The sequence below is a fragment of the Aulonocara stuartgranti genome, assembly GCF_965226115.1.
Source record: "Aulonocara stuartgranti genome assembly, chromosome: 7".
Taxonomy (NCBI): Eukaryota; Metazoa; Chordata; class Actinopteri; order Cichliformes; family Cichlidae; genus Aulonocara; species Aulonocara stuartgranti.
In genome coordinates, this window is record NC_138945.1 from 64,366,507 (window position 1) to 64,390,087 (window position 23,581).

The window sequence follows — 23,581 nt, forward strand, 5'->3', positions numbered from 1 at the left end:
TCCACATGCCGCGAGCGAGTTGGCTGCAGCTGTCTGACAGGCTCCACACCAGTGACAGCGTATGACGCACGCGCATGAGCAGCCGTGGGATCCTTACGTCTCCGTGAATCCAAAGTTTGGACGTGTTTTTCGTGTTTGCACGGAGGAACGTAAAGGCGAACACACGGTAGGCTGTCGATTTTAAGTGTATACAAAATGTCAACAAGGGAGCTCTTGCGTCGTTTCCCTCATATTGCGTTCATGTCCTGCGCGTTCAGAGCGGAAATCTCCCCAGCTCGCGTACTGAGCTTGCGTACTGAGTTGTCAGAGACGAATGATGGAAGCGCTAAGGAAGGCTATAACAATAATGCATCTTAACGCACTGGTGTTCTTAGAGAGTTTGTAGAGTATTTGACTTAAAAAGATCTAGGAAAATGAATGTGAGAAACTCTGTCCAAAAAAAGTCATATTGCGCCCTCTGTTGGATAAACAGTAGCTATGCAGGTGATACTGAAAGCTGAGCTGCATCCCATAAATAAGGTTTGGGTTTTTACATATTTAGACAAGCAGACATTTGATCTTCTAAGAAATGCTCAGTGATCAGGGATTTTATTTTTTCCCTCCTTCGGCTGATACACTTTTTTGGAATTGTTGCTATGGTGATAAAAAGCAGCACCAGTCTCCATCTCACCCTGTCCATATCCTCTTCTGTCACACCAACTCTTCTTGACTTCATTCATGAATCTTCTCAGTGGTGTTCCTTATTTCTTTGTGCTTTGCAACTCAATATTCAAGTATATAGTAAATGGACTGGCACTTGTATAGTGCCTTTCTATTTAATTTGAACATGCAAAGCGGTTTATACTTCAAGTCTCACACTCATGTTCATACAGTGTTTTTTTTATCAATAACTAAGCAATTTTATTTAACACTCACACTTTGATGGATCCAATGCCAATACTGAAGGGTACTTCGACAGGGGTACTTCCAGATTAATTTTTTTAACCTCCTAGGACCTGGCGTCCACATATGCAGACATCACATTTTGGGTTATTTAGACTAAAATACTCAATTTTGCTCTACATGGGCCTGATATCCACTTACAAGGACATTATACTGCTACTGTTCTATCAAAATTCTAAACGAATATCCTCATATGTGGCTCTTATTTTTCTTAAAAACAAAAATAAGGTAAAAAAAAAAATCTGGTAATTCTTTGTTTTTACATTGGCCCCAAAATGCCCAAATATCAAAGAGAAATTAAAAATGCATGCTGTGGAAGAGTTTGGGTCTTAGGAGGTTAAGGATAAATAAGAAAAGTAATAGATGGAAATTTAATTATTTAGATCTGTGGTCAAACAATGCCTCACAATATGGCCTCTCAAAAATGTTGTGGATATATGATTCAAGGGAGGAATTTTTATATTTAATGCTTAAATGTTTATTTCTAAGCTATCTGAAAGAACAAATTAATAATTCCAGGATGCCCAAATGCAAAATGTAAAAAGAAGTTTCCAAGAGAATCCCAAAAAAGGTTTATAATGACTTTTGCAGCTGGTTAAGTCCAAGATTACATCAGTTGACATGTATTAGAAGCATACCAAAACAAAGCCTTTGTTGATGGAACATCAGAGCAGAACTTCAGCAATAGTGAGCTCTGGACAAAGTGTCAGAGATGGCAATGTTTGGCAGCAGTAAAAACACAAATTTCTTCCAGACAGAAAACTTTTCAACAACTGTGACACAATGGCAGAAAAACAAAGGATATTTGACATTTTTCACTGTGACATCAAAATTTCAAATCTAAATGGGCTGATCCAACAAGGAGAAGGGTGGCAGAGCATCAAGACACACCTCCTGCTGTTACCTGATGATGCATATCTCTTTATATTTTAGTTTGAATAAATAGCTCAGCAGCAGAAGCTACATTCAAACCTGTGATGGACATGGCTTTTCCACCAGGAACAACAGTAATGAGTCTGTTTAAGACAGTGCCCCAACTACTGCCAATGCTTTATCCAACAAAACAACCCATCCACCTTGTCACCTGTACAAACAGTGGGTGGCTTAACATAAATTCATTATCAGCTATCAGTACACTGAGAACTGAAGAAAGCAGTTTATTTCTATCAAACATACACTTTCCCCAACATTATCTCCTCATTCCATGTATTGGATATCAGTGTGGGGCATTGAAGCTTGCCAAGAACAAACAATGAACTCGTAGATACAAGTGGCGTTCCCAGTGTGGAGCAGTGAATGGAATAACATTGTTAGTTGAGAGATATTGAGTAAAGAGCCTCTTTGACCTACAAACTTCATGGAGGAATGGAGTTTGATTTCCTGACACATTTAAAGAAAAGTAGCTTACATGACCAGGGCAAATTTTCATTTTGAGGATGATCATAAACTAACCAGCTCAAAGATCAACAATGAAGAACTCCACCCACCTCACCATCAAGGGCAAATTCCATATTCTGCACCCCAAACACTCATTCAAAAGCTGAAATCAGAGCTCTTCCACAACGGATCTTACAATTTGACAATTTTATATAAAGATCATTTATAACTTTGCCATAAAATTCAGTTGTACACCTGTCATACTGTAATAAGCATTAAACAGCCTTATCAGCTCTAACAGGATTGCACCATGACATTATATTCAACCCCTTAAACTACTTAACAGCCCACATTTCACCTGTTATGGCATGGTCATGGTGTCACTGATCCCATCTCCAGCGTAATGTCTTTGCACAGGTTACCAGCTGTCATAGTTTCTGTAGAGCGGGAGTCCTCAGGGGGGCGCTGTTTTAACCACCTTTATATACGGAGGCCGCCGAAAATTGAGATATGTGACGTAGCAAAATGGGCAGTCCGTGTATACAAGTCTGCGCTCTCATTCATAAGGAGTGTTAAACGTTAGCAGTTCCTGCCGACAGCCAGCCAGAGTCACATCCTCCTCACAACTGTAAGTTTTGCTCTTCCACGCTGACAACAAAGCTTTGTGCGTATTTTCTTTTTCTTAGTGCGTAGCGGCCTCTCATGACACTGTTTTCTTTCTCCGTCTCTCTTCTGTGCTCCTTTGGAATTAGTTGGGGAAAATGCAGAGCTACGTGCGCTACGGGGGGAAATATTACAGGCTAGACAAGTGAAATCCGTGACTGTCAATTTGTTGCAGTACCTTGTCGGCGTAGTGTGTGGAGCTGTGAGGTGTTTGCATGGCGTTCAGGCCATTTCCCTCACCCACTCACGCAGCTGCAGGTTTTCTGTGTGGCAGCTTGGCCTACAGAAACCAGAGATCAACTTCAATGTAAGCATCCTGCCTAAACCACTGAAACGGTCCATTGCACTCAAAGCTATTTTAACAGCAGGTCATGGGAATGCATGTCAAAGAGGCCTCTACTGCATATCTGTATGAATATAAACATTTCACCTGTCATGACTTTTCTTTCTTTCTTTGTTTTTGATATTGCTTCTCATGTTAGACTCCCCTGGTGATTCCTATGTTCTTGTTCCTAACATTTATGTCGGCAAAAGTCCAAATAAAGGCCTTTTAGTGGCCATCGCATTATAAAACGCATGTAACTGTAATGTAGAGTAACGCGGACGTGAACCTTAGAGAGCAAATTATTTGATTGCACCAGAGGACACATGTAGTGAAGGGTGTGGGTATAAATGTCACCTACCTGTGAAGGTCAGCAAAAGCTGGCTTGTGGTGTCCTTGTTGTAGGAGCGTGTTTACATTCATAAACTACAATAAAACACAATTTATAGGACCGGGAGGGTTAATTATTTGTTATTATAAATAAATAACACGTACTGTGTTTATATCCAGGTTACACACTGGTGACCTAATTTCACTTAGACCACGTGGGAGGATATTTGATATAATTTTACAAATGTAACCGGCATATGTGGGCCTAGCTTATGAGCCTGTAAGTGTTCGGTAATGACGGTTGGTTTTATGGGGTGAGTGTGGTGTTTGCAGCCATAATGATAATGCAGACAGTAGTACAGTAACTGCATAAAGACAAGGGCTAGTTGCAATGGTTGCAAAGACCTAAATGTTTATCGCCGGTTATACGACATCCACAGCAAAGGCTATGTTTTCAGTGGCTCCTTTGTTACCACATTTGACTGTGCTGGGTGGCACAGGACGATTCTTGAGTACTGTGTTGCCAGTTTTACGCGGCATCTAAGCGGCGCTGTGCTGCGACCTTTCCCCTAGTTTCTGCAGCACAGGGTGGATCATGTGATGTTGGAAAGTAGCTGGGGGGAGGGGACTGGCTGCTGAAACGCTGCTCTGTGGATGCTGTTCCTTCAGAGGAGTGGAAGAAGCGACGTGTACTGCTTTCAGAGTGCTCTCATTGAATGAAATAAAAGTGGACCCTGTAACAAAAAAAGGAAAAAAGATAGAAATCCTTTAAAAGAAGATGGTCTTTGCAGAGAGACATCTCTTTGGAAATAAGGGCTTCATTAATTTTCTGAATCTGTAAAACCTGAATCATGCTCGTCATTTTCAGGTTTATTCCATGGTAAATTTATGACAAAGCAGATGATCTGTGTATTAGAAGAATTATTTGAGGAAGTCTTATAAACTATGTTTAAAATATAACAGAATTTGTGCACAGCTTGTCAAGTTCATTCATGTTTCTTCTAAGCCAATAAAGCATTTTTAATTCAGTTGCTTTCTGTTTGTAGCAAGAAACAATTAAATCTAAATAAAAATATATATCCAGGGCGCTAGCAACTGGTTCTCATTTGTTCATAAAAAAGCATCATGTTAATTGTTTTCTTGGTTGCCTCATAAATATACAAACTACAATGGAGTCTTTTATAGTAAGTAAGCTGGAAGACCCACTTGTTCAAATACAATAGACCAGACATTGCTTTGATCAAGGTTACTTCCCAGTGTTGCCTTTTACTGAGACAAGTTAGTTTCAAATTTTTCCAAAACGAATGGGTGGGGTAGATAATTATGGTAGCTGAAAAGATTTACTTTATTTATTTATGCAGCCATATCTTGACTAGGGTTGACGGTTTTAAAACAAGACAGGCCTCATGCCAAACATCAGTTATGTTGGACTACCAGTATAACCAGTTCAGAGTTCAGACATTTGTAAGGGGTCACCCACCTGTGTGTGGCCTCTGATCTCAGTTTGCAGGAGCCTGTTTAGTTAAAAACATACACATGACTTTCATTTTGTGAAGGACGCTAATCCAATCACAACAGTTGCTAAAAGGGATACACAGTTTTTTATGATCCTTACCAAGCTGAGAGCAGTGCCCATTGTGAATTCTTTCTAATGCAAAAAAGTAATAATAATAATTAAAAATGATTTGTGCTTTAGTCACAATTTCTATTTTTGAAGTGGGTTTTTAAAAATATTTGTGTCGGTGCTTCCTCACATGACAGATGGATTGCTTTGTGCTTGTGCACAACTGCTCCACATTTAAAACTAGCACTAGTTTTGCCTTTAAACCTAGATTGTGTGAGTGACTGTGCAGGTGTCAGTGAAACTGCATTCAACTGTTTTAGAAGTCCAGCAGCAACCCTTTTAACCCTGTGGCTGATTCCCTGCAGATAAACAGATTACATCTAAAAATGGTAGATAATCGGCAGTGTTGGACAAATGCTTTCAAGACACTGATAGAAGCTGAGGGATAGTTCTGATATTTGGCTTACACCAATCATTCACAGCCTTGTCTAGAGATCAACACGCTGTGTTGAACCTTGTAGTGTGTAACCACTCTTGAAGTTACTATCTGTGTTTAGCTGTGTGAAGAAGAGTTTGTAGGAACAAGAATGAAGATTTGGATCAGTTGTTGATTGACATGGTCCTTAAATCTTTGGCATAAACTTTATTCAAACTCTCACTTTGCTAATATTACTGTTTGCTCTTACTGTCCTCAGTGACCCTGTACATCAGTAGCCACCATGGCAGAAGCGCACCAGGCGGTGGCCTTTCAGTTCACAGTCACCCCTGAAGGCATTGATCTACACCTGTCTCATGAGGCTCTTCGCCAAGTCTACCTCTCTGGCATCCACTCCTGGAAGAAAAGATTTGTTCGCTTCAAGGTGGGAGGCATTAAAATAACCAAAGAGCAAAGTTCAGAGGTTTTATGTATAGTAATGGCTATGCACACAACATTACAGCTCTTTTCTATTTAACATTACAAGATCCCAAGTAATTCTTTGTTGTTTATTAGGTTGCTCACACTAGAAGGTCATAGACTCTCACACAAACAGTCAGCTGTGACACTAACCTTCCTGCCCGTTCTTTGTGTCCTAGCCTTTGGCCTAGTTATCTGTTTACACACCGCCATAGTGAATGACTCAAACCCAAAGACCTGCTAGCATTTTCACACATTCCTCTTTTGTTTCATGTATGTAATTAATGATTTGTCACATGTATCCTCATGACTCATGATAACATGTTATGAAGTAATTTAATTTTATCTCCTTGGCCCTATATGACCTCTTTAATCCCCAATTTGACTTACATTTCCACAGAATGGGATAATGACTGGTGTGTACCCGGGCAGCCCAGCTGGGTTCTCCATAGTGGTTGGGTCCTACATGGCTTACAATAAATTTAAACAGCTGGATCCATCTTTGGGGCTGTTTACCAAGCTGGGTCAGCATATGCCCATCAGGTAAGCTGATCCCACGAGGTGATATCCTGGTATTATATGGCTTTTTGTACATTTTTTTTCCTATTAAAAAATAATAACTTTTATTAGTGTTTTCTAAAGTAGATTGTTTCTAAGTATAACCCTAACTACCATGCGCATTTCTTTACATAGTGGCACAATGATAAGTGAGAAAGCAGGTAAACAAATGCAGTGGGAATTAGCTAGGTGTTGTTTGGCTGGAAGCAGGTATTTTGCCAAATGCGTTGGCAATGGAGTGTGTTTGACTCATACTTAAAGATGTTACAACATTTGCAATAATGCGCATGCTTCATACAGGTCTGTGTGTTACATGAGTCTGTAAACTAGTCTGTTTGCTACACATTTTCTTCCAGCTACCTGCCACAACTGATTTTATAATTTGCCAACAATGTTGATCATGTTTAGTAATACTGTGCAACCATGTCTTGAACACGCAAAGCCTTTAATGTTTTTCTTATCCACAGTGCTCTCAAGTCAAGTCGGCTGTTCTTTGATGGTGTTTTTTTTTTTTTTTTTTTTTTTTTTTTTTTAAATTTATTGAAGAATGTCTGAAATATTAAGAGTACTGGAACCTTCTTTTTTGTTTTAGTAACAAGTACAACCTGTTGGTGTTAAAATGTTTGAAACCTTTAAGTTACAAATACAGAAAAATCTACTGCATGATCAGATCTGTCCTCATTAACCTTGGCTACACTACATAACAGCGGTTTAGGACTTTACTGCTGACAGTAAATTCATCAAAATGTTTTAGTCCTCCTATCAGAGCAAATAACATACATCATTTATCAGTCATGAGTCAGTCTGTCTTTGCTGACTTTGGACATCGCCAAGTCAGGAAGTAGCTGTGTGACAGTAATTGCCCCATGTTTTCACTACGCTGTTGTAGTGTAGTGCAGTCTTAGATTGCTCATTTGGCCAAGGTTGATAATTAATTGTTTATACAATGACTTTGAACATCATAGCACTTTACTTATTCTTCAGTTAGATTACTAACTTACAAAAACATACTTAGTCTTGTAAAGCCCTATTAAGCAAAACCATAATTTGTGTCCACTCTGCAGTTAAAATTTTAACATTATATTGTCCTTCCTCCTGTTTCGTTCTCTGTCCACAGCCGATATATGTCCACAGACAGCCAGAGGATAGTCGGAGGAATTCTAGTGGGCACGAGCCTGTGGGTTACCATAATAATGATTATGAGGACTGTCCTCAAGTCCTTGCTGTCATGGCATGGATGGATGGAAGAACGTCATGGCTCCTTGTCCTGGTCGAGTCGCATTTGGATGGTGAGATAATGTGCTCCATTGTTCCAGTCACTGAAGAGGAGCTAATTGGTAGAATGTCATAGAGATTGACCTTATTGCCTTGAATAAACAATGCTGTTTTTGCAACAGTGTTATTAAGCACTTGTGAGTGTCTTCACTGGTCATATGCTGAATAAAATGTTCTACATTAAACAGGGCTGAGGTTTTATACTATATTTTAAACATTATTATAATCATGTGTGCTTGTTTTACTTATAAGATGAGTTCTAAACAGCAGGTAATTATTGCTAAATTATAATGCTATTAAGGTTCAAAAATTAGTCACTTGCTATGACAATTAGGTCCAGGCAGAGATACAATGCAAATCTTGTGGAGGCCATACTCAAAGTGCTACTTGTGTCATCTTGTTATTTACTGCTGGTTATGTCTTTGGACTTTGCCTCGTACCTTGCTGGTTTCCAGGTGAAGCAAAACATCACTTCAAACTGCCTTATCTCTCTGCTTATCCAGGTTCTAGTGAAGGTGTTCTCTGGCCGGAAACCAATGCTGTACAGTTTCCAGAACTCTCTGCCACGACTACCTGTTCCTTCTATCAAGGACACCTGCAAAAGGGTAATTTGTTATCTGGTGTTTTTATCTACATTGATGATCATGCTGATAAAGGTGCTAGGCTTTGGACTGGCACCAAAGTTGCATTTTGAAGAGCAAAAAACTTCTAGGTTTTCATTGAGGATACCAGTTAAGATTACCCCCCCCCCCCCCCCCCCCCCCCCAAAAAAAAAAAAACCAAACAAAAAAAAAACCAAACATGCAATATACTGGAACTGCATGTAAACAAAAAAGCCTTAAAGGTACTGATTTAAATTCATTTACACATTCCCTCAGGCTTTGACTCTGTGGTGCAGGGCAGTGACTGGAAAGTGATCTTCTTGCCTGTGATTGTCTGTCTGAGAAGACACTGTGTGCTCCTTTTTTTTTTCCCTGCCCTTTGTGCTCTTTGTTAAGTCAGATACTCTTTGCTTCACTCTTTCTTACCTTGATTTTTCTGGTGTTTTCAGTACTTGGAGTCAGTGCGCCCACTGATGGATGATCAGCAGTTTGAACGAATGAAAGGCCTGACTCAAGACTTTGAGAAGAATCTGGGTCCGAGGCTGCAGTGGTACCTTAAACTCAAGTCCTGGTGGGCGTCCAACTATGTGAGTTCCTCTTCTCTGACTTTTCACACTGTCATGATTCTTAGGTCAGTCTTACCCTGAAAAGCAAAGCATTGAAAACTTCTGTTTGTTCCCCCCCTTCTCTCTGCCTGTCACAGGTCAGTGACTGGTGGGAAGAGTATATTTACCTGAGAGGCCGTGGACCTATCATGGTGAACAGTAACTATTATGCCATGGTAAGGCAACTCCACCTCCGTTAGGTAATAGTGAGGTAGTCTCCTCATGATGGTCTGAGTGTTTGAAGGCATTTTGTGTGTGGGTTTTTATTTTTTTCCCTGACACCTGGCTAAATCCCAAAAGCTCCAATTTGAGCAGTTTTCATTTTAACGTGACCCGTTTATCACCACTTTGACCCCCAAAAGCGTGGATGGTTGTGAATTGCATACAAACCCTTTTAGCCTTTTAATTATTAACTCTTTGTGTGTGATCTTTAAGTTTTGCAGAGTAATCAGCAGTTATCTTGTGACATACTTGTTACACAATGTTGTAAAAGAAAAAAAACAGTAACGCAAACACTCGAGCAGCTTCACGGCACTATCTGCAAAACGAAACTCAACATTTGAGACTAATTTATTTATTGCTACTATATATATACTGGATAAGAACAGCACAAATAACAAAAAACTACGACCTCTGAGTTTATGATTTTGAATGAATGGAACGAACACTTTCAGTTTGTTTCTACGTGTGAACTGTCTAAAATGTAACTCAACTGTCTTCCTTTAACTTCGATTTTCATATTTGGCTTTTGAATGAGAGTATTTCTGTGCTACACACATAATCTAATTTGTAACTTAGTGTTTAGTAAATGGAAATCTTTCTATGTACCCTAATGATATGCATTCTGCAACATTAACCCTCGTGTGTCCACGAGTAATAATATACTTTATTATAATTTCTCAGGGCAAGTTATAGCTGAAGTCTTGTAGTCTTGGAGTTAAAGACGTCAAGTCTTCAGCAGAATCCTGGCAGCCAATCACCTAATTACAGCATCTGTACTTTGTGGATGGGTTGACTGGCCGCAGTGTCTGCATAAATCTAAACCTCCCATTTTTTTACCTGGATCAGTGACAAAGTCAGGACACTGCAAATGTGTCAGTTGTGTGCAGTTGTTAATTGTAAATCTGTCACTAAAACCGGAACAAAAATGGATCCATGCTCTTGCTTACAAACCCTCTTTATACTCTATGCAAATTGTCTTTGACCAAAATAACTACAATGAATCAAAGGCCAGATTGCATTTGTATCAATTCTAGCTTTTACCTGTTGTAAGAACAACACATTATCTGAGGTTTGATTTAAGCTAGCTGCAGACTTCAAGTTCAAAGACCAGTTTGCAGACTGAGTTGTACAATCTAGATCACACCTAAGATCATTTTCTTTGGATTTTCTTTTTTAAGACAATACAGTATGAATAGGCAAAGTGTAAATTGACATAAAAGACACATTTTCTCATCATCTGACATAGTAAACAACTCATCCTCTTAATTAAGTCACAACTCCAGTGTGTCCAAAAATTAAAACCACACATGCTGCCAGATGTATAGTTTAGTGGATAACACATTCGGCTAACATCTCGAAAAGTCTGTGGTTTGAGACAAGTCGAAGCGCAAATTGCTGAAAGTGTTGGAAACGAAAGGCATCTAGTGAAAAAAAATTGTCAGATGTGTAGATTATTCTCTTGTGAGTAAGAGAGCAAGAAGGAAGGAGTTTCTATACTGTCCCTGTTCCCAGATGAGCCATCTCAGTCTTTAGGCTTACATATTTGAAAGACTAATGGTGCTACAACAGGTTAAAACAAAACAGAGCTGCAAATGTTTATGGTATTGTTGTAATATTTAGAACAACATATTACTCAATAAATTAATCAGCTATCAAAAGTACAAGTGCACAGCTTTAGATAAGACGTTGGCAACTTGCTTAGTGTGATCTATCGGTGGAACTACAACAATAACAATGCCAAGAATTTAGCACAGGATTCACTGCACTACGGTACACACCTCACTCCACATTGAGTGCACCTTCAAAACTGGTCACACATTTGTGTTTACCAACGATGAACAAAGATTCAGTTAAAACAAAGCAACAATCTGACTTTTTTAATGCACAGGTTAAATGTGCAGCTTAAGTGGTAGTTATTATGTTTCTGTTGCCTCACAAGCTGTAGGAAGATGTGAGAACTTCTTATTGATCATCTCTGTTTCTCCAGGATTTCCTGTACGTGTTCCCGACCTCCGTCCAGGCTGCCAGGGCAGGTAACGCCATTCATTCTATCATGCTGTACAGGAGAAAACTGGACAGAGCTCAGATCAAACCTGTGAGTACAGAGCTCCTCTGTTTGACATTTAATGATTTGTTGAACTATGTGAAGCGTACATAGTTGTAATATAAATTTCCTACTCATTCACACTGGCTCCATGTAAATATTTAACTCATACTTTACTGATTAATAGGTATTATCTCAGTGTGTTTTCCTTTTAAGTTTACAATGAAAAGCTGCTTATCTTTTAACGACCATTTCTTGTGTGCTTTGATGTAAGTTTGTTATCCACAGTCTCACGAATTATTATATTTATACTCTGTCACCCTCAGCTCACCGTAACTAACCATGCACTGTGCTTTCTGCTTGCTTGTTTGAAGTGCAGTTGTAATTACCAACAATGCAATATCACAGGCATTTTCTAAAAGCTTAGTAAAGAAACTAACCCACCCCAGTGCCATTTATTCCTGCATCCCCGTCAGCCCCTTGCCTTCACCAAGCTGCATGATGCCTAAGTGCAAATTCTTACACTTGCACAATAGCAAAATATGTTGTGAAAATGCCCACTTACCTTTCACCAAATCCAACTGTATGCATTTATGCAAAGACCATTGCATGAGCTAGCTCTGTTACAGACTCACACTCGATTGTCTCTGTTTTACTGTTTTGTGCCGGACGCTGCGTTAGATATACTTGCTGGCGAACAAGGTTCCTCTGTGTTCAGCTCAGTGGGAGAGAATGTTTAACACCTCCCGCATCCCCGGTTTGGAGACAGGTAAGAGGAGGGCACGTCTCCATCGTGCCCTCTCCCCCCTCTCCCCTGTGACCCTGGTCATGTTCATTGCAATAGCCTTTGGAAACCCTGATTACTATACTCGTTCTCATCAGCACAGCCCTGTGCTGTTATTTGCTTTAATACATAGGAATGTTCACATTTGTTTAGGTGATACATTATGTCACAATATTCTAAAAGCTTTCAAATTTCTCTTAAAAAATACTGTTGCATCAGGGCTTTGCTGGTGTATTTGAGATAGTAAGCCACTGGTTTCTGGACTCCGCTCATGTCTCTTTCCCTGGAAACCTTGCTTATCAAACCAATCCTCATCACTCCCACTGCACTTCATCCAGTCTCCTGGTCATGTAGGTGTGTGTCTGCTGCGGCTCTCTCTGGGATTTTAGTAAATTAGTTTGTCATCTCTTTGTGTTTGACTCTCCCCTTTTGCTTTTCAGCTCATGCTCCTACACACTATTCCCATGTGCTCAGCCCAATACGAGCATATGTTCAACACGACTCGTGTCCCAGGTGTAGAAACAGGTAGAGTCTTTAGCTGGCGCCTCCTCTACTCCAACTGTACTTTTCCTCAGGACATTTGTCCATCAGTTTGAGTTGGAAGTCTGACCTCTATGAATTGATAATGCATGTGTGCTGCTGTGTGCACATTCTAGGACTAATTTGCATGTCACTGAAATATAGTTCATAAGTTTTAGAAGACAAACAGTCTTAGATAAATAAATAAAAGAAGTATATTTTTCATGCAAATAAAAATATGCAGAATATGTATTTACTATAATACACAGTTTACGAAAGAATTATAAGAATAATGTTTTCACAGTCCTGGAAAACATTAAGTACACTGTTACTGCTGCCATAGGAATTAAAGGAGTTAGTAGTAGACAGGTGCAGTTAATCAAATGTGATTAATTTGTCATTAACAAGTGTGATCACCTGTATAAATTTAGAACTTGTTGTTTTCTTTCTGCTTGCTGGTCTGGAATATTCTGCTGTGTGTTAACACAGTCTCACAGTCTTCCCAAGAAGGGATGCCTCAGCAAATTAACCCCAAGATAAGAACGTGCAATGGTCATAGAAAGTGCAAAAAAACACAAGAGCTACATCTCAGAGTCTACTCTTAGTTTGCATGTTAAATGTTAAAATTCATGACAGTGCAGTTAGAAAATAAATATGAAAATAACTGTTTTTTTTTGCTGTGTCAGGACCCAAAGAGAGCTATACATTAATAAAAAATCCTGCAAACTGCAATTAACTAAAACAATGCTGTCAAAAACAGTGGGATGTATTCATTTGTTTTAAAGTACATGACTTTACCTGTTTTTAAAATGACTTAATTGGAAACTTTATAAAAAAATGGATCAGATTACATTGTTCTGGCCTTGTAGATTGAATTTCTGTAATACATAAAATTATTCTTTTTAAACGTAATTTAAGAAGTAAAGTAAAGCAGTGAAAATCAGCAAGTGTTTACTTTGATTCATTCCAAACTTTTTGAGGTGCCGTGTTTACAGGCACAATGACGTGCACGCAACTACTACAAAAATATAAGCTTCTTAGAAGAGGTAAAAATCCTCTAATCAAGATTACGAGCAGTTAAGTTTAAAAACTCAAACCTGAAAGACTCGAGGCCAAGACAATAATAAATGTACAATAATAATAAATTGTGTTGCTTAGCAGCCACATGGGACCCAGCAGAAGGTATTTAACGCTACCTTTTTAGACTGAAGGCATTTAAAAAATAGAAAAATGTAGTGTGCTTTTAAAAATAAATTTAATAAAATAAGTTGTATTCAGTGTCTCTGTAAGCAGAAAGATCTGAGTTGCTGCAGTGATTAGAACGGCTTTCCAATTCAGCCCTGTGGTATACTGGGCCCAGAATACTCATACTGATGGAGGTCCTTACTATAAGAAACTACAGTAGGCTAAATATTATTATTTGGCTTGTTCTTGGTGTAAGTATTTGTTTCCCTTTATCCTACCAGTACCAAGTACATTGCTTGTTTGAGTGCTCAAGCTCCAAATTTGTAGTAAAATAACACAGTAGCAATGAGATTATGCAAGTAAAGCTTTGAAACTGGCTTCCCACATTTGTTCACATTGTTGTTCAAACAAGCATTGTGTTCCCAACTACATTCTTGTTCCCAGTCCTTCCCTTTTTCATCCCACTTGCTGCACTCCTCATTTCAACCCGCCTTAGTTTTTGTATTGTGTAAATGAATTATGTTTTTCTTTTAAAAGAAAACTGGATATCACATCTTTTTACTTCTGGGGCAAATTACTGTTCACTAACATCTGTATTGCTACCAGAAATAAAATAATGCAACATCCACTTGATATTTGATATTTCTATAATTATTTCTCCCTTTTCACAAAGATGTTGGCATTAAACAACATGCATTTCTGATTATACACACAAGTCACCCACATGATGTGTGGTATGCAAGTTCTTTTATTTAAAAAGAAAAAACACAACACATGTACAAATATAAATATACCCTTCTCCCCCACAACCACAGATTTTCTTCATCTGTCTTTCTTGTTTTCCTGTTTTCTCTCTTCCTGTCATTGTTCTTTCTCCACTAGACACCCTTCAGCACGTGAATGAGAGCAAACACATAGTTGTGTACCATAAGGGACGTTACTTCAAGGTGTGGATGTTTTATGATGGCCGGCTGCTGTTGCCACGGGAGATCGAGCAGCAGATGGAGAGGATCTTGGCAGACAAGTCGGAGCCCTTGCCAGGAGAGGAGAGACTAGCAGCACTCACTGCAGGGGATAGGTGGGTATCATTGCAGAATAAGCTGGAGCCAGGATTGATGAGGCCACACAATTTTACTTTTTAATCTGTAGCATGACAGGAAGTACAGCAATGTAGGCAATGCGTGGACATTTACAGTGGTCATAGGCTGAATCAGTGAGTTTGGTATTCTTCAAAACCTCCTGGTAGAACTTAAACTTTATTTTGAAAGATATATTTTAAGAAATTAAAAATGTGATTGCAAATTGCTATTTGAAATAAAGAAAATAAACCTGAAATCAAAGAGACATCAAAGTCATGTTAAAATAGGCTAATAATATGGGCCTGGGCATGTATCATATTTCAAGCATGGCAACAAGATTAACCACTAACTTGTTTTGTTTGAAGTGCAGCTGTAATTAAAAAGCAATTTAATTAAAAGCGATTTCACAAGCATTTTCTAAAAGCTTAGTAAAATACATTTTTACGGAGTAATAAAGAGTGTGGTGTTGACGGCTCACAGTTTTCTCATACTGACAAAGAAAAATGTACGCGTATTTATGTAAAATGACACTTAGCTCCAGCTTTTATATGCTTTCTGTTAGAAAGATTAAAAGAACATATTTTACACTCATGCAGTTATGTCTATGCTTTACTTTTTGAACATATTTTTTGTTTCTACCTTGTTAGGACACCGTGGGCAAAGGCCCGTGAGATGTTCTTCAGCCGTGGAAAGAACAAGCAGTCTCTGGATGCTGTAGAAAAGGCAGCCTTCTTCCTCACCCTCGATGATACAGAGCAGCGCTACGATGCAAAAAACCCAGTCAAGTCTCTGGACATTTATGCCAAGTCCCTGCTCCATGGAAAATGCTACGACAGGTGGAGATAAACTTTATAGATTTTATGGCCAATTTTCAGTAGGTTTGTGGCATTAACCTGTTTGCAAATTAACCTAATAATATTTTGTAACCCTTCAGGTGGTTTGATAAGTCCTTTAATATGATAGTTTACAAGAATGGTACGATGGGACTGAATGCAGAGCATTCCTGGGCAGATGCTCCGATTGTTGGCCATCTGTGGGAGGTAAGTCACTGGTTTTGTGGAAAAAAGTAAATACGGTATCTCGTAATATCACAAGAAATATTATATAGTTAAAGCCGTAAATATTTAGGCACAAGTTTTGTCATTTTAACTCTGCACCACTACAGATCAAAAGAATCAGAGCAAAAACTTTAAAAGTAACCAAACCAACAGTCTGATGCATTCATGTCTTAGTAAATGAGTAATTTACTGGTGAGCAACACCAAAACACCTGGACGACTACTAAAGACAACCAGTACAGCCAAGTCAGGAGGTAGACGTGTTATTGTTAAAATTGTTAAAATCTACCATCTAAAGATGCCTTCATGAAGGTAAATGCAGAGGATTTGCAAAAAGTGCACTTGTTATACTTAAGAACAAGGTCAAGTTATACTTGTACGTCATAAAACATCTAAAGGACCTGCACATTTCTGGAAAAAAAATGTAGACAGATGAAACCGAGCTTAACTTGTACCAGAATGATGGGAAGAATGGGAAGTATGGAGAAAGAGAGAAACAGTTTATGATGGACATGTATGGCAGCCAGTGGAACAGGGTTACCTGACTGCTGAATTCAGCATGCCCAGGATACCTTTCTGTTATCTGGATTCACTTACTCTAAGCCTTGGCAATCAGTATAAGCATTCACATGAAGCTGGTTATCAGCTTGTGGTGCTGCTGGCAGCATCTAACCAATCTAAGAGTCATCATATGATTATTCTTCTACAGAAAATGATCCCTATGAGTGTCACCTACAAACTTACTACAATAGCTGCAATTCCAGTAGTGTAAAAGAGACTTGGCAGCAGATTAGAATGAAGCAGAAGAACATTTTCTAAATCAACAGATTAATGCATGGACATTCCTGTGACAATGTGACGCACAGTTTGTGCTTTGTTCAGAAGTTTTATTAAGACTTCACAAGCTGCATATTTAAAATATATATCCCCAGCAGAGAATCTATATCACACTTAAACATGCTGTGAATAAAAGAATAAGTGCTTCCAGATGACGGAGTCTCTGCAGACTGCAGTGACGTTTGGCAGTAAAGTTTGAATATGAAAACAAAATTCAAACATAGGCTTAGTTTACATGCAAATTTGATATGTCCCTTTTTAGGATCATATGTTATAGAAAAACAAATTACTATTGCAAAACTGTGGCCAACAAAGCTGCTTCTGAATTTATTACTGATGCTCATCAGGGAGACAGACTTTAGACACTACTGAAACACTTTAGACCCTCCTACACTCCCCGCACTGTCCAAGAGACTTCTAGGAATGGTGACGCTATTTTCTGGAGAAAATTGTTCAGTAGGTGGTGATTTCATACCTGCTGGTCTGGAACAGTTCATAGCATAAGTTACCATGGCAATATACCCTGCAAGAAGTGAACTACCGTAGATCTCAGGCCGTAGATCTCAACTTAATAGAGCGTGCTTTTAAGCATGCAAGCCGCATCTGAAGGTTACTGCTGCAGTAAATGCCTAACACAGCATCTTAAGTGACTCAGTAACTCATTCAGTTATTTACTGATTTTTTTTTTTTAATCCAAGTGTTAAAAAGGATTTTTAATTTAAAATTAGTGTACGTGGTGGTGTACAGAAGCAAAATTGCAAGAAGACATTGCAAGAAAAACAGCAGAAACTTTTGAGTGAGATGAGTTAAAGTGTTGACTCTCTTGCAGCATGTACTTTCCATGGATCCAAAGCTGGGATACACTGAGGATGGTCACTGTGTTGGGAAGCCCCATCCTAACCTGCCCGGCCCTCAAAGGCTGCAGTGGACCATCCCTGCTGAGGTAGAAAATCTTTTACTTTACACCATAATTTTATATTAGCAGAACTTGGATTCCCTCTTGTGGAAGCATAAGCTAAGTACACCAGAGTGGATGTAATTAACTATATAGATGTTTGTTTATTGGATGTTATTTTTTGGATTTAAATAGCTTCTAAAACTAATCTAATAATTTAATCATCTTGACGTTTCTTCATAAAATGCATATATATAAATAGATATTTTTGTCTGAGTAAAACATACAGTTATGTTCCCTTTATTCCTCTAGTGCCAGGAGGCCATCGAGAGTTCTTTGACAGTAGCCAAAGCTCTGGCAGATGACGTGGACTGTCACATTATCCCCTTCACTGACTTTGGAAAGGGGCTGATTAAGAAATGCCGCACCAGTCCTGATGCCTTCATCCAGATTGCCCTGCAGCTGGCCCATTACAGAGTAAGTTCCCGCATCCGACCATTTTTTTTTCCTGTTCATATCCTTATCTGAAATAAGTTTTTTTTATATATATATATATTATAAAATCAATCTCATATTTAAAAGTGTAGATGTAACTTCTCAGAAGCCAGCGCTTTCCAGCCGCATGCAATTAAATTAAGTTCCAGCAGAGGGCAGTCACAACTAGCTGGCCAGCATAGATTTGTAGGCAGTCAAGCAGTGTTTAGTGGATTTAATAGCGAATTAAAACTTTTATTTTTAATTATTCATGTTGCACTTTAATTAGTAATATGACACAAAACATTGGTGTTGCACGTTAGTTATGGTATGTTTCTTAATTGGTCACACCATTTTAATTAATAGCTAATAATAATACATAAACCTCCTAAAAGCCGCAGGCCTTTGTAATCATTTCTACTGTTAATGCATAAAAAAATATATTTACATAAAATGTTTTCTCTTTTTAATCGTGATTTAATTAAATGTAATTCTACTCTCTCAACAGGACAAAGGGAAGTTTTGCCTGACTTATGAAGCCTCCATGACTCGTATGTTCAGGGAAGGTCGAACAGAAACGGTGCGCTCCTGCACCGTGGAGACTTGTGCCTTTGTTCGTGCCATGGTCGGAGATGAGACAGTAAGTCCCCTCCTTTCATTTATGTGCTACCGATTTTTTTTACTTATTGTTTTTTCACTTTATTATTGTTATTGTGTTATTAAACTATTTGTCATATTTCACTTCTATTCCTTTCGTATTTCTTTCTACAGAGAGAAGAGCGTCTCAGGTTGCTCAAGCTGGCGGCAGAAAAACACCAAAACTTGTACCGTTTGGCAATGACAGGACAGGGCATCGATCGCCACCTTTTCTGCCTCTATGTGGTTTCCAAATACCTCGGAGAGGATTCACCCTTCCTGAAGGAGGTATGAGCTTCTTTTCACAAGTTTTGTGTGTTACAGGTACTCGAATAATGCCCATAATTGCTCTTATAAACTTTTTCATACATAGAAAAAAGTTACGAGCGAACGACCAATACAATAATGTGTCTTAATCTGTGGATTTCATAAATCTTTACATTTAGGTCCTGTCTGAGCCATGGAAGCTGTCCACCAGCCAGACTCCTCTGCAGCAGGTTGAGCTGTTCGATCTGGTCAGACACCCAGAATATGTGTCCTCTGGAGGTGGTTTTGGTCCAGTAAGTTGTCCATCAGCTTTCACAGTGTCTTTAACAGCTGTTTGTGTTAGTTTTCCTGCAACAAAACACATAAGGTTGTATAATCCTTAAATTAGAAAAAAAGTTGAAATATTAAAGCAATAAAAATGTATTACTGTGTATGGGATAAGCTCAGAGTCTACTCTCTCGCTTTCTTTGCCCACAAGGTGGCTGATGATGGTTATGGCATCTCCTACATCATTCTTGGTGAGAACCACATCAACTTCCACATCTCCAGCAAACACTCAAGCCCAGAAACTGTAAGTTCACTAATTTTCCATTTTTTTTCTTCTTTAATGGCCATTTTAAATGAAAAAGCTTACTGGAATCTTCTGCATTTCTTTCTTCTTTTGTTTTTTTAGGACTCGCATCGTTTTGGGACCAACATCAGACAGGCCATGCTGGACATCCTGGGTCTCTTTGAGCTCAACAACAAAGCTTCCAAGTGATGGCTGTCTTTGCTGGTGGAAGGCTATGAGTAACATATATTCAAAAAAAGGTTGTATAGAGTCACTTGTTGGTTTAGAGGTTATATTTATGTTAATTGATGTTACAAAAATAAGGATGATTGAAAGGAAGCATTATCGTTAATACGTTTGCAAGGCACTTATGTAAGCTGTATATTTAGGCGTAGCGAGTAACCGGTGGTGTTGGGTACAGGTAATGCACAGATCAAAGTTGGTTTTGGTTTTTTTTCACAAGACTGTACATACCGGTGCCTTACTGACCCACTAATGTAAAAAGGGCAGAAAGGGCGTCTGAGATCAAATCTGCATTAACATATTTCAGCTAAAGGCTTGTTCAGTGGCATCATCAAATACTTGAATTGCATTTTAAGTTGCATGATGGTGCAATATCTTTATTTCTGTTCCCATCCAATGCGTTAGCTTTGTCCTTAAGTTTCTTTAATGTCTTGCAGTTGCAGCTCCTGAAGCACTGACCAAAGCAGCAAACTTGATGTTGAATTTCATTAAATTTGCATGCTGTGTGTGCTCTCCATTATTTCATAAAGTGAGGTTTAAAGAGAGGATGATTCTGAACGTTTAGCAGCTATACCCAGTAATTTCACACAGACAGGAGTAAAGTAAGGTGTCTGTGATTGCAAAAGTTATAAACATTCAGCTTGGATCAGAGTAGCGAGCCTTACATCACTGTAATGTTGAATATCAACACGTTGCTACTGTCTTTTCTTATTCCAAGTGCACAGCCAGTGTTTTTGTTCAGGTTTGGCATCTATGACTCTTATTAAGTGGCGACAAAGGCACATGATTTTTTCTTGTTCGTTGTTTTCATACTCAGGTTTTGCTAACTTGGCCTAGTGTCCTAGGGTGCTGGCTACAACACTGAAAACGAGTGCTTTTGCTAACATGTAAATGTGCAACACTAGACGTTGAAATGCAGTACAATGCCAATGTGATTCCAGTGAGATGGTAGATAGCATAGCGTGAAGTTTGCTGTTGAAGTGAGAGTTCGTAAGACAGGGAGGTGTGCGTCTGGATTGAATCTGACAGCGTGAGGTCAACAGTGACTTTACTTCTTTTGTGAGGGGTTGAGGGGGGGAAATCGCCAATTAACTGTACTTTAGCTCTGTTGCGCACTCCATCTCTGACCCTATCGTTCAAACCTAGGAACTCCAGACTACCCGTACAGCCTTTTGTCACCTCAAAAAAAATTCTGTAAACTTTTATGAGCAATCGGATTGTTGGTTATATCAAAGCAGTGTTGCAGCTGTTGTTTTTAAGTCAAGAAAATCACATAGTCGTTTTTTTGGTCTTATCAGTAAAGTTGGATATCATTTCTTCTCTTCAGCTATTTTTTAAGAAATGCATGTTTCTAGTCATGTATAGGAATGCATTTTTTAAATAATGTATATGTTGTCAGTCCATCATATTTATTTTTTCAGGTTTTAGCTTCTGTATTTTAACACATCTTGGTTATTTGACAGCGGATCGTCACAAATGATGACCCCTAAGTTAAGGTTTTGCTGGTTTAAGAAAAAACATGGACAAAATGCTTCCTTTTCTTTTGTCATGACAGTTTTGTTATCCCAGACTAGTTTTATCTAGACCTCATGTTTACACTGCTGCATGTTTTTGAAGATGAAGCTGTATATGTTTGCCTTTAATTTAAAGAATTGTTAAAAGACAAGCAGCTGATATACCAAATTATGTTTGAACAATAAAGTAAATATCAGATGGCTGCATCACCTCTGAGGTGTCCCTTTTTGCTTATTACGCTTAATACATCTCTCTCCAAAGAAAAGCATTTTACTCACCACACAGCCACTGTGGAGGCTGCGAAACAGTCATTGGAATTGTTCGATTTATGGCCAAAGACATGGCATCAGTTTTTAGAATCAAGTAAAATAAAGACTAATAATCTTTGTGTATTTATTCCTCAGCATAATTTAGCTTTAAGGAGTTTTTGGAGTAGATTTGCTCATTTTAGTTTAGCTTTTATTTCAGTATTTAGTCTTTTTGTAGTGTGAGTGCTATTGTTGGTTGCTCTCTGAAGTTGTGTGTAATTTACTTTGTAAATAACTCAGCTACATACGGTCACGGGTCACTTTATTCAGTATACCTGTTCCAGTACTACTTATTAATGAAACTAATGAATCTAGAGGCTTAGTGTGGCACAAAGCATCTTATCTAAAGAATGTTTACTGCATGATCACAGTAAATCGAATTGAAAAGCACATTCAAATGTAGGCCAATTTTTAGCAAGTATTTTTTTTCCCCCACTCAGGTGGGAAAAATACTTTCTATATTTTTAAATTTCTATATTAAAATTCTGAGCATATTTGATACAGTGTATCAATATTTACTGTTATTACTGTAACAGCGCTAATGTTTTAATTCTCCCATTAGACAGCACTAAAACATAGCAGTACTTTGAGGTAAACCCTGTACACATTCATAAAGGTTTTACTTACTTGTCTTCTATACTGGACATCATACACCACTAGTAGTGCAGGAAAAATGTGTATTCCTCAGCTGGTTGGTGAGGTCGGTTCCTGGAAGTTGCTGGAACGAGGAAACCGGTCACAGAAAGAGCAGTGCATCAAAGCTACTACTACTAATTAAAAAATAGTTATCATATTCAGGGATTTCCAAAAGTTATTGTGTTTTATCCTCCAGCGACCATGGATAAATAAAGTCATAAAAGTGTATGTGTTCCTAAAGTGATATATTTGTAACCTATTTCAAAATCCCCCTAAGCCCAAAGGTCATGTACTTTGCACCATGACGATTGTTTATCCCTTGTTTGCATTTTACTTTAACTGCAACCGTCTCACCCCCATCTGCATCTAAAGGTCATAGCTATGTTCATCAGCTTTTCTTAGTTCTGACAATTTGTAAACCTCTTGAAACTGGTCTGGTGTGAAAATGAGATCTTTCCTTCCTTAGCTTAGTGTTTACTTAATAAAAAGGAAGCTGGGTGATGGCATTAGCCTGCCATCTGGACAGGTGGTTGAGCTCAAGTGGATGACACCCAGGAATCAGTTCCGTCTCTGAGGGTATTAATAAGTCCCTCCACTAAGGCTGTTCAGGGTGCATTCAACAATTAACCTAAATTAAATTGAAGACATTTAAAGGCATTGCATGGTGACAGATTTCCAAAGAGGGGCAGGCAAGAAGTCATTACACATGACGGTTTTCTTTCTCTGTGCACCTGCCTTAAAAAAAAAAAGATTTCGCTTTCAAAGCCACTTCTTTGTCTTTTTCAAAAGTGTTTTTTAAAAGCATAAAGTCTGTGCAGACTTCCTGTGCATAAAGGAACATCTGATTAGTATTCTAACAAATGAAAGAAGGACTTTCTTCTCTGCTCAAAATACAAGACCCTCACTCAATCAATTACAAAACCATGAAGCTTTAACCGCTGGCTTACCTAATTGGCAAGATGGAAAAGCCATTCACTCGGGAACAGACACTGACACCTAAAACCTTGACTTGCACTTTCTAAAAGTAGACTTTGAGAAAGATCTGTGGCCTCTGCTTGTCACCATGTGCCACTTGCGCCAAAACACCCTCAAAGAAAAGAGGGGAGCCAGCGTTGCCTATCCTGTTTTATAAGCTATTTATGCATGCAGGGGTAGAGATGATTCCATTTTGTCTGGCGGTAATCACTGGCAGTTGTT

General features: G+C 38.6%; 1 protein-coding gene across 3 annotated transcripts; it reads left to right on the forward strand.

Annotated features, from left to right (window-relative positions):
- Nucleotides 1-71: 71 nt before the first annotated feature.
- cpt1ab (carnitine palmitoyltransferase 1Ab (liver)) lies at nt 72-21,646 on the forward strand. 3 transcript variants are annotated; one of them, XM_082539965.1, is made up of 19 exons: nt 72-166; nt 5,894-6,058; nt 6,494-6,636; nt 7,769-7,940; nt 8,430-8,531; nt 8,978-9,115; nt 9,232-9,309; nt 11,343-11,450; nt 12,081-12,168; nt 14,770-14,965; nt 15,614-15,802; nt 15,901-16,006; nt 17,690-17,803; nt 18,068-18,232; nt 18,738-18,869; nt 19,001-19,153; nt 19,312-19,425; nt 19,611-19,703; nt 19,806-21,646. In XM_082539965.1, exons 2-19 carry the CDS (start codon nt 5,918-5,920, stop codon nt 19,890-19,892), a joined length of 2,319 nt encoding a protein of 772 aa, XP_082396091.1. In that variant the 5' UTR covers nt 72-166; nt 5,894-5,917; the 3' UTR covers nt 19,893-21,646. The 3 variants fall into 3 exon arrangements, with proteins under 3 accessions (XP_082396091.1, XP_082396090.1, XP_082396092.1); XM_082539964.1 differs by lacking the exon at nt 72-166 and adding an exon at nt 2,830-2,947; XM_082539966.1 differs by lacking the exons at nt 72-166; nt 12,081-12,168 and adding exons at nt 2,830-2,947; nt 12,624-12,708.
- Nucleotides 21,647-23,581: the final 1,935 nt, after the last annotated feature.

Excerpts from the sequence above, each read along its gene's own strand:
- cpt1ab (XM_082539965.1), top strand. The coding sequence starts at position 5,918 with ATGGCAGAAGCGCACCAGGCGGTGGCCTTTCAGTTCACAGTCACCCCT. Across the intron at positions 9,310-11,342 it reads ACAGTAACTATTATGCCATG|GATTTCCTGTACGTGTTCCC; the intron begins GTAAGGCAACTC and ends CTGTTTCTCCAG. Across the intron at positions 11,451-12,080 it reads ACAGAGCTCAGATCAAACCT|ATATACTTGCTGGCGAACAA; the intron begins GTGAGTACAGAG and ends ACGCTGCGTTAG.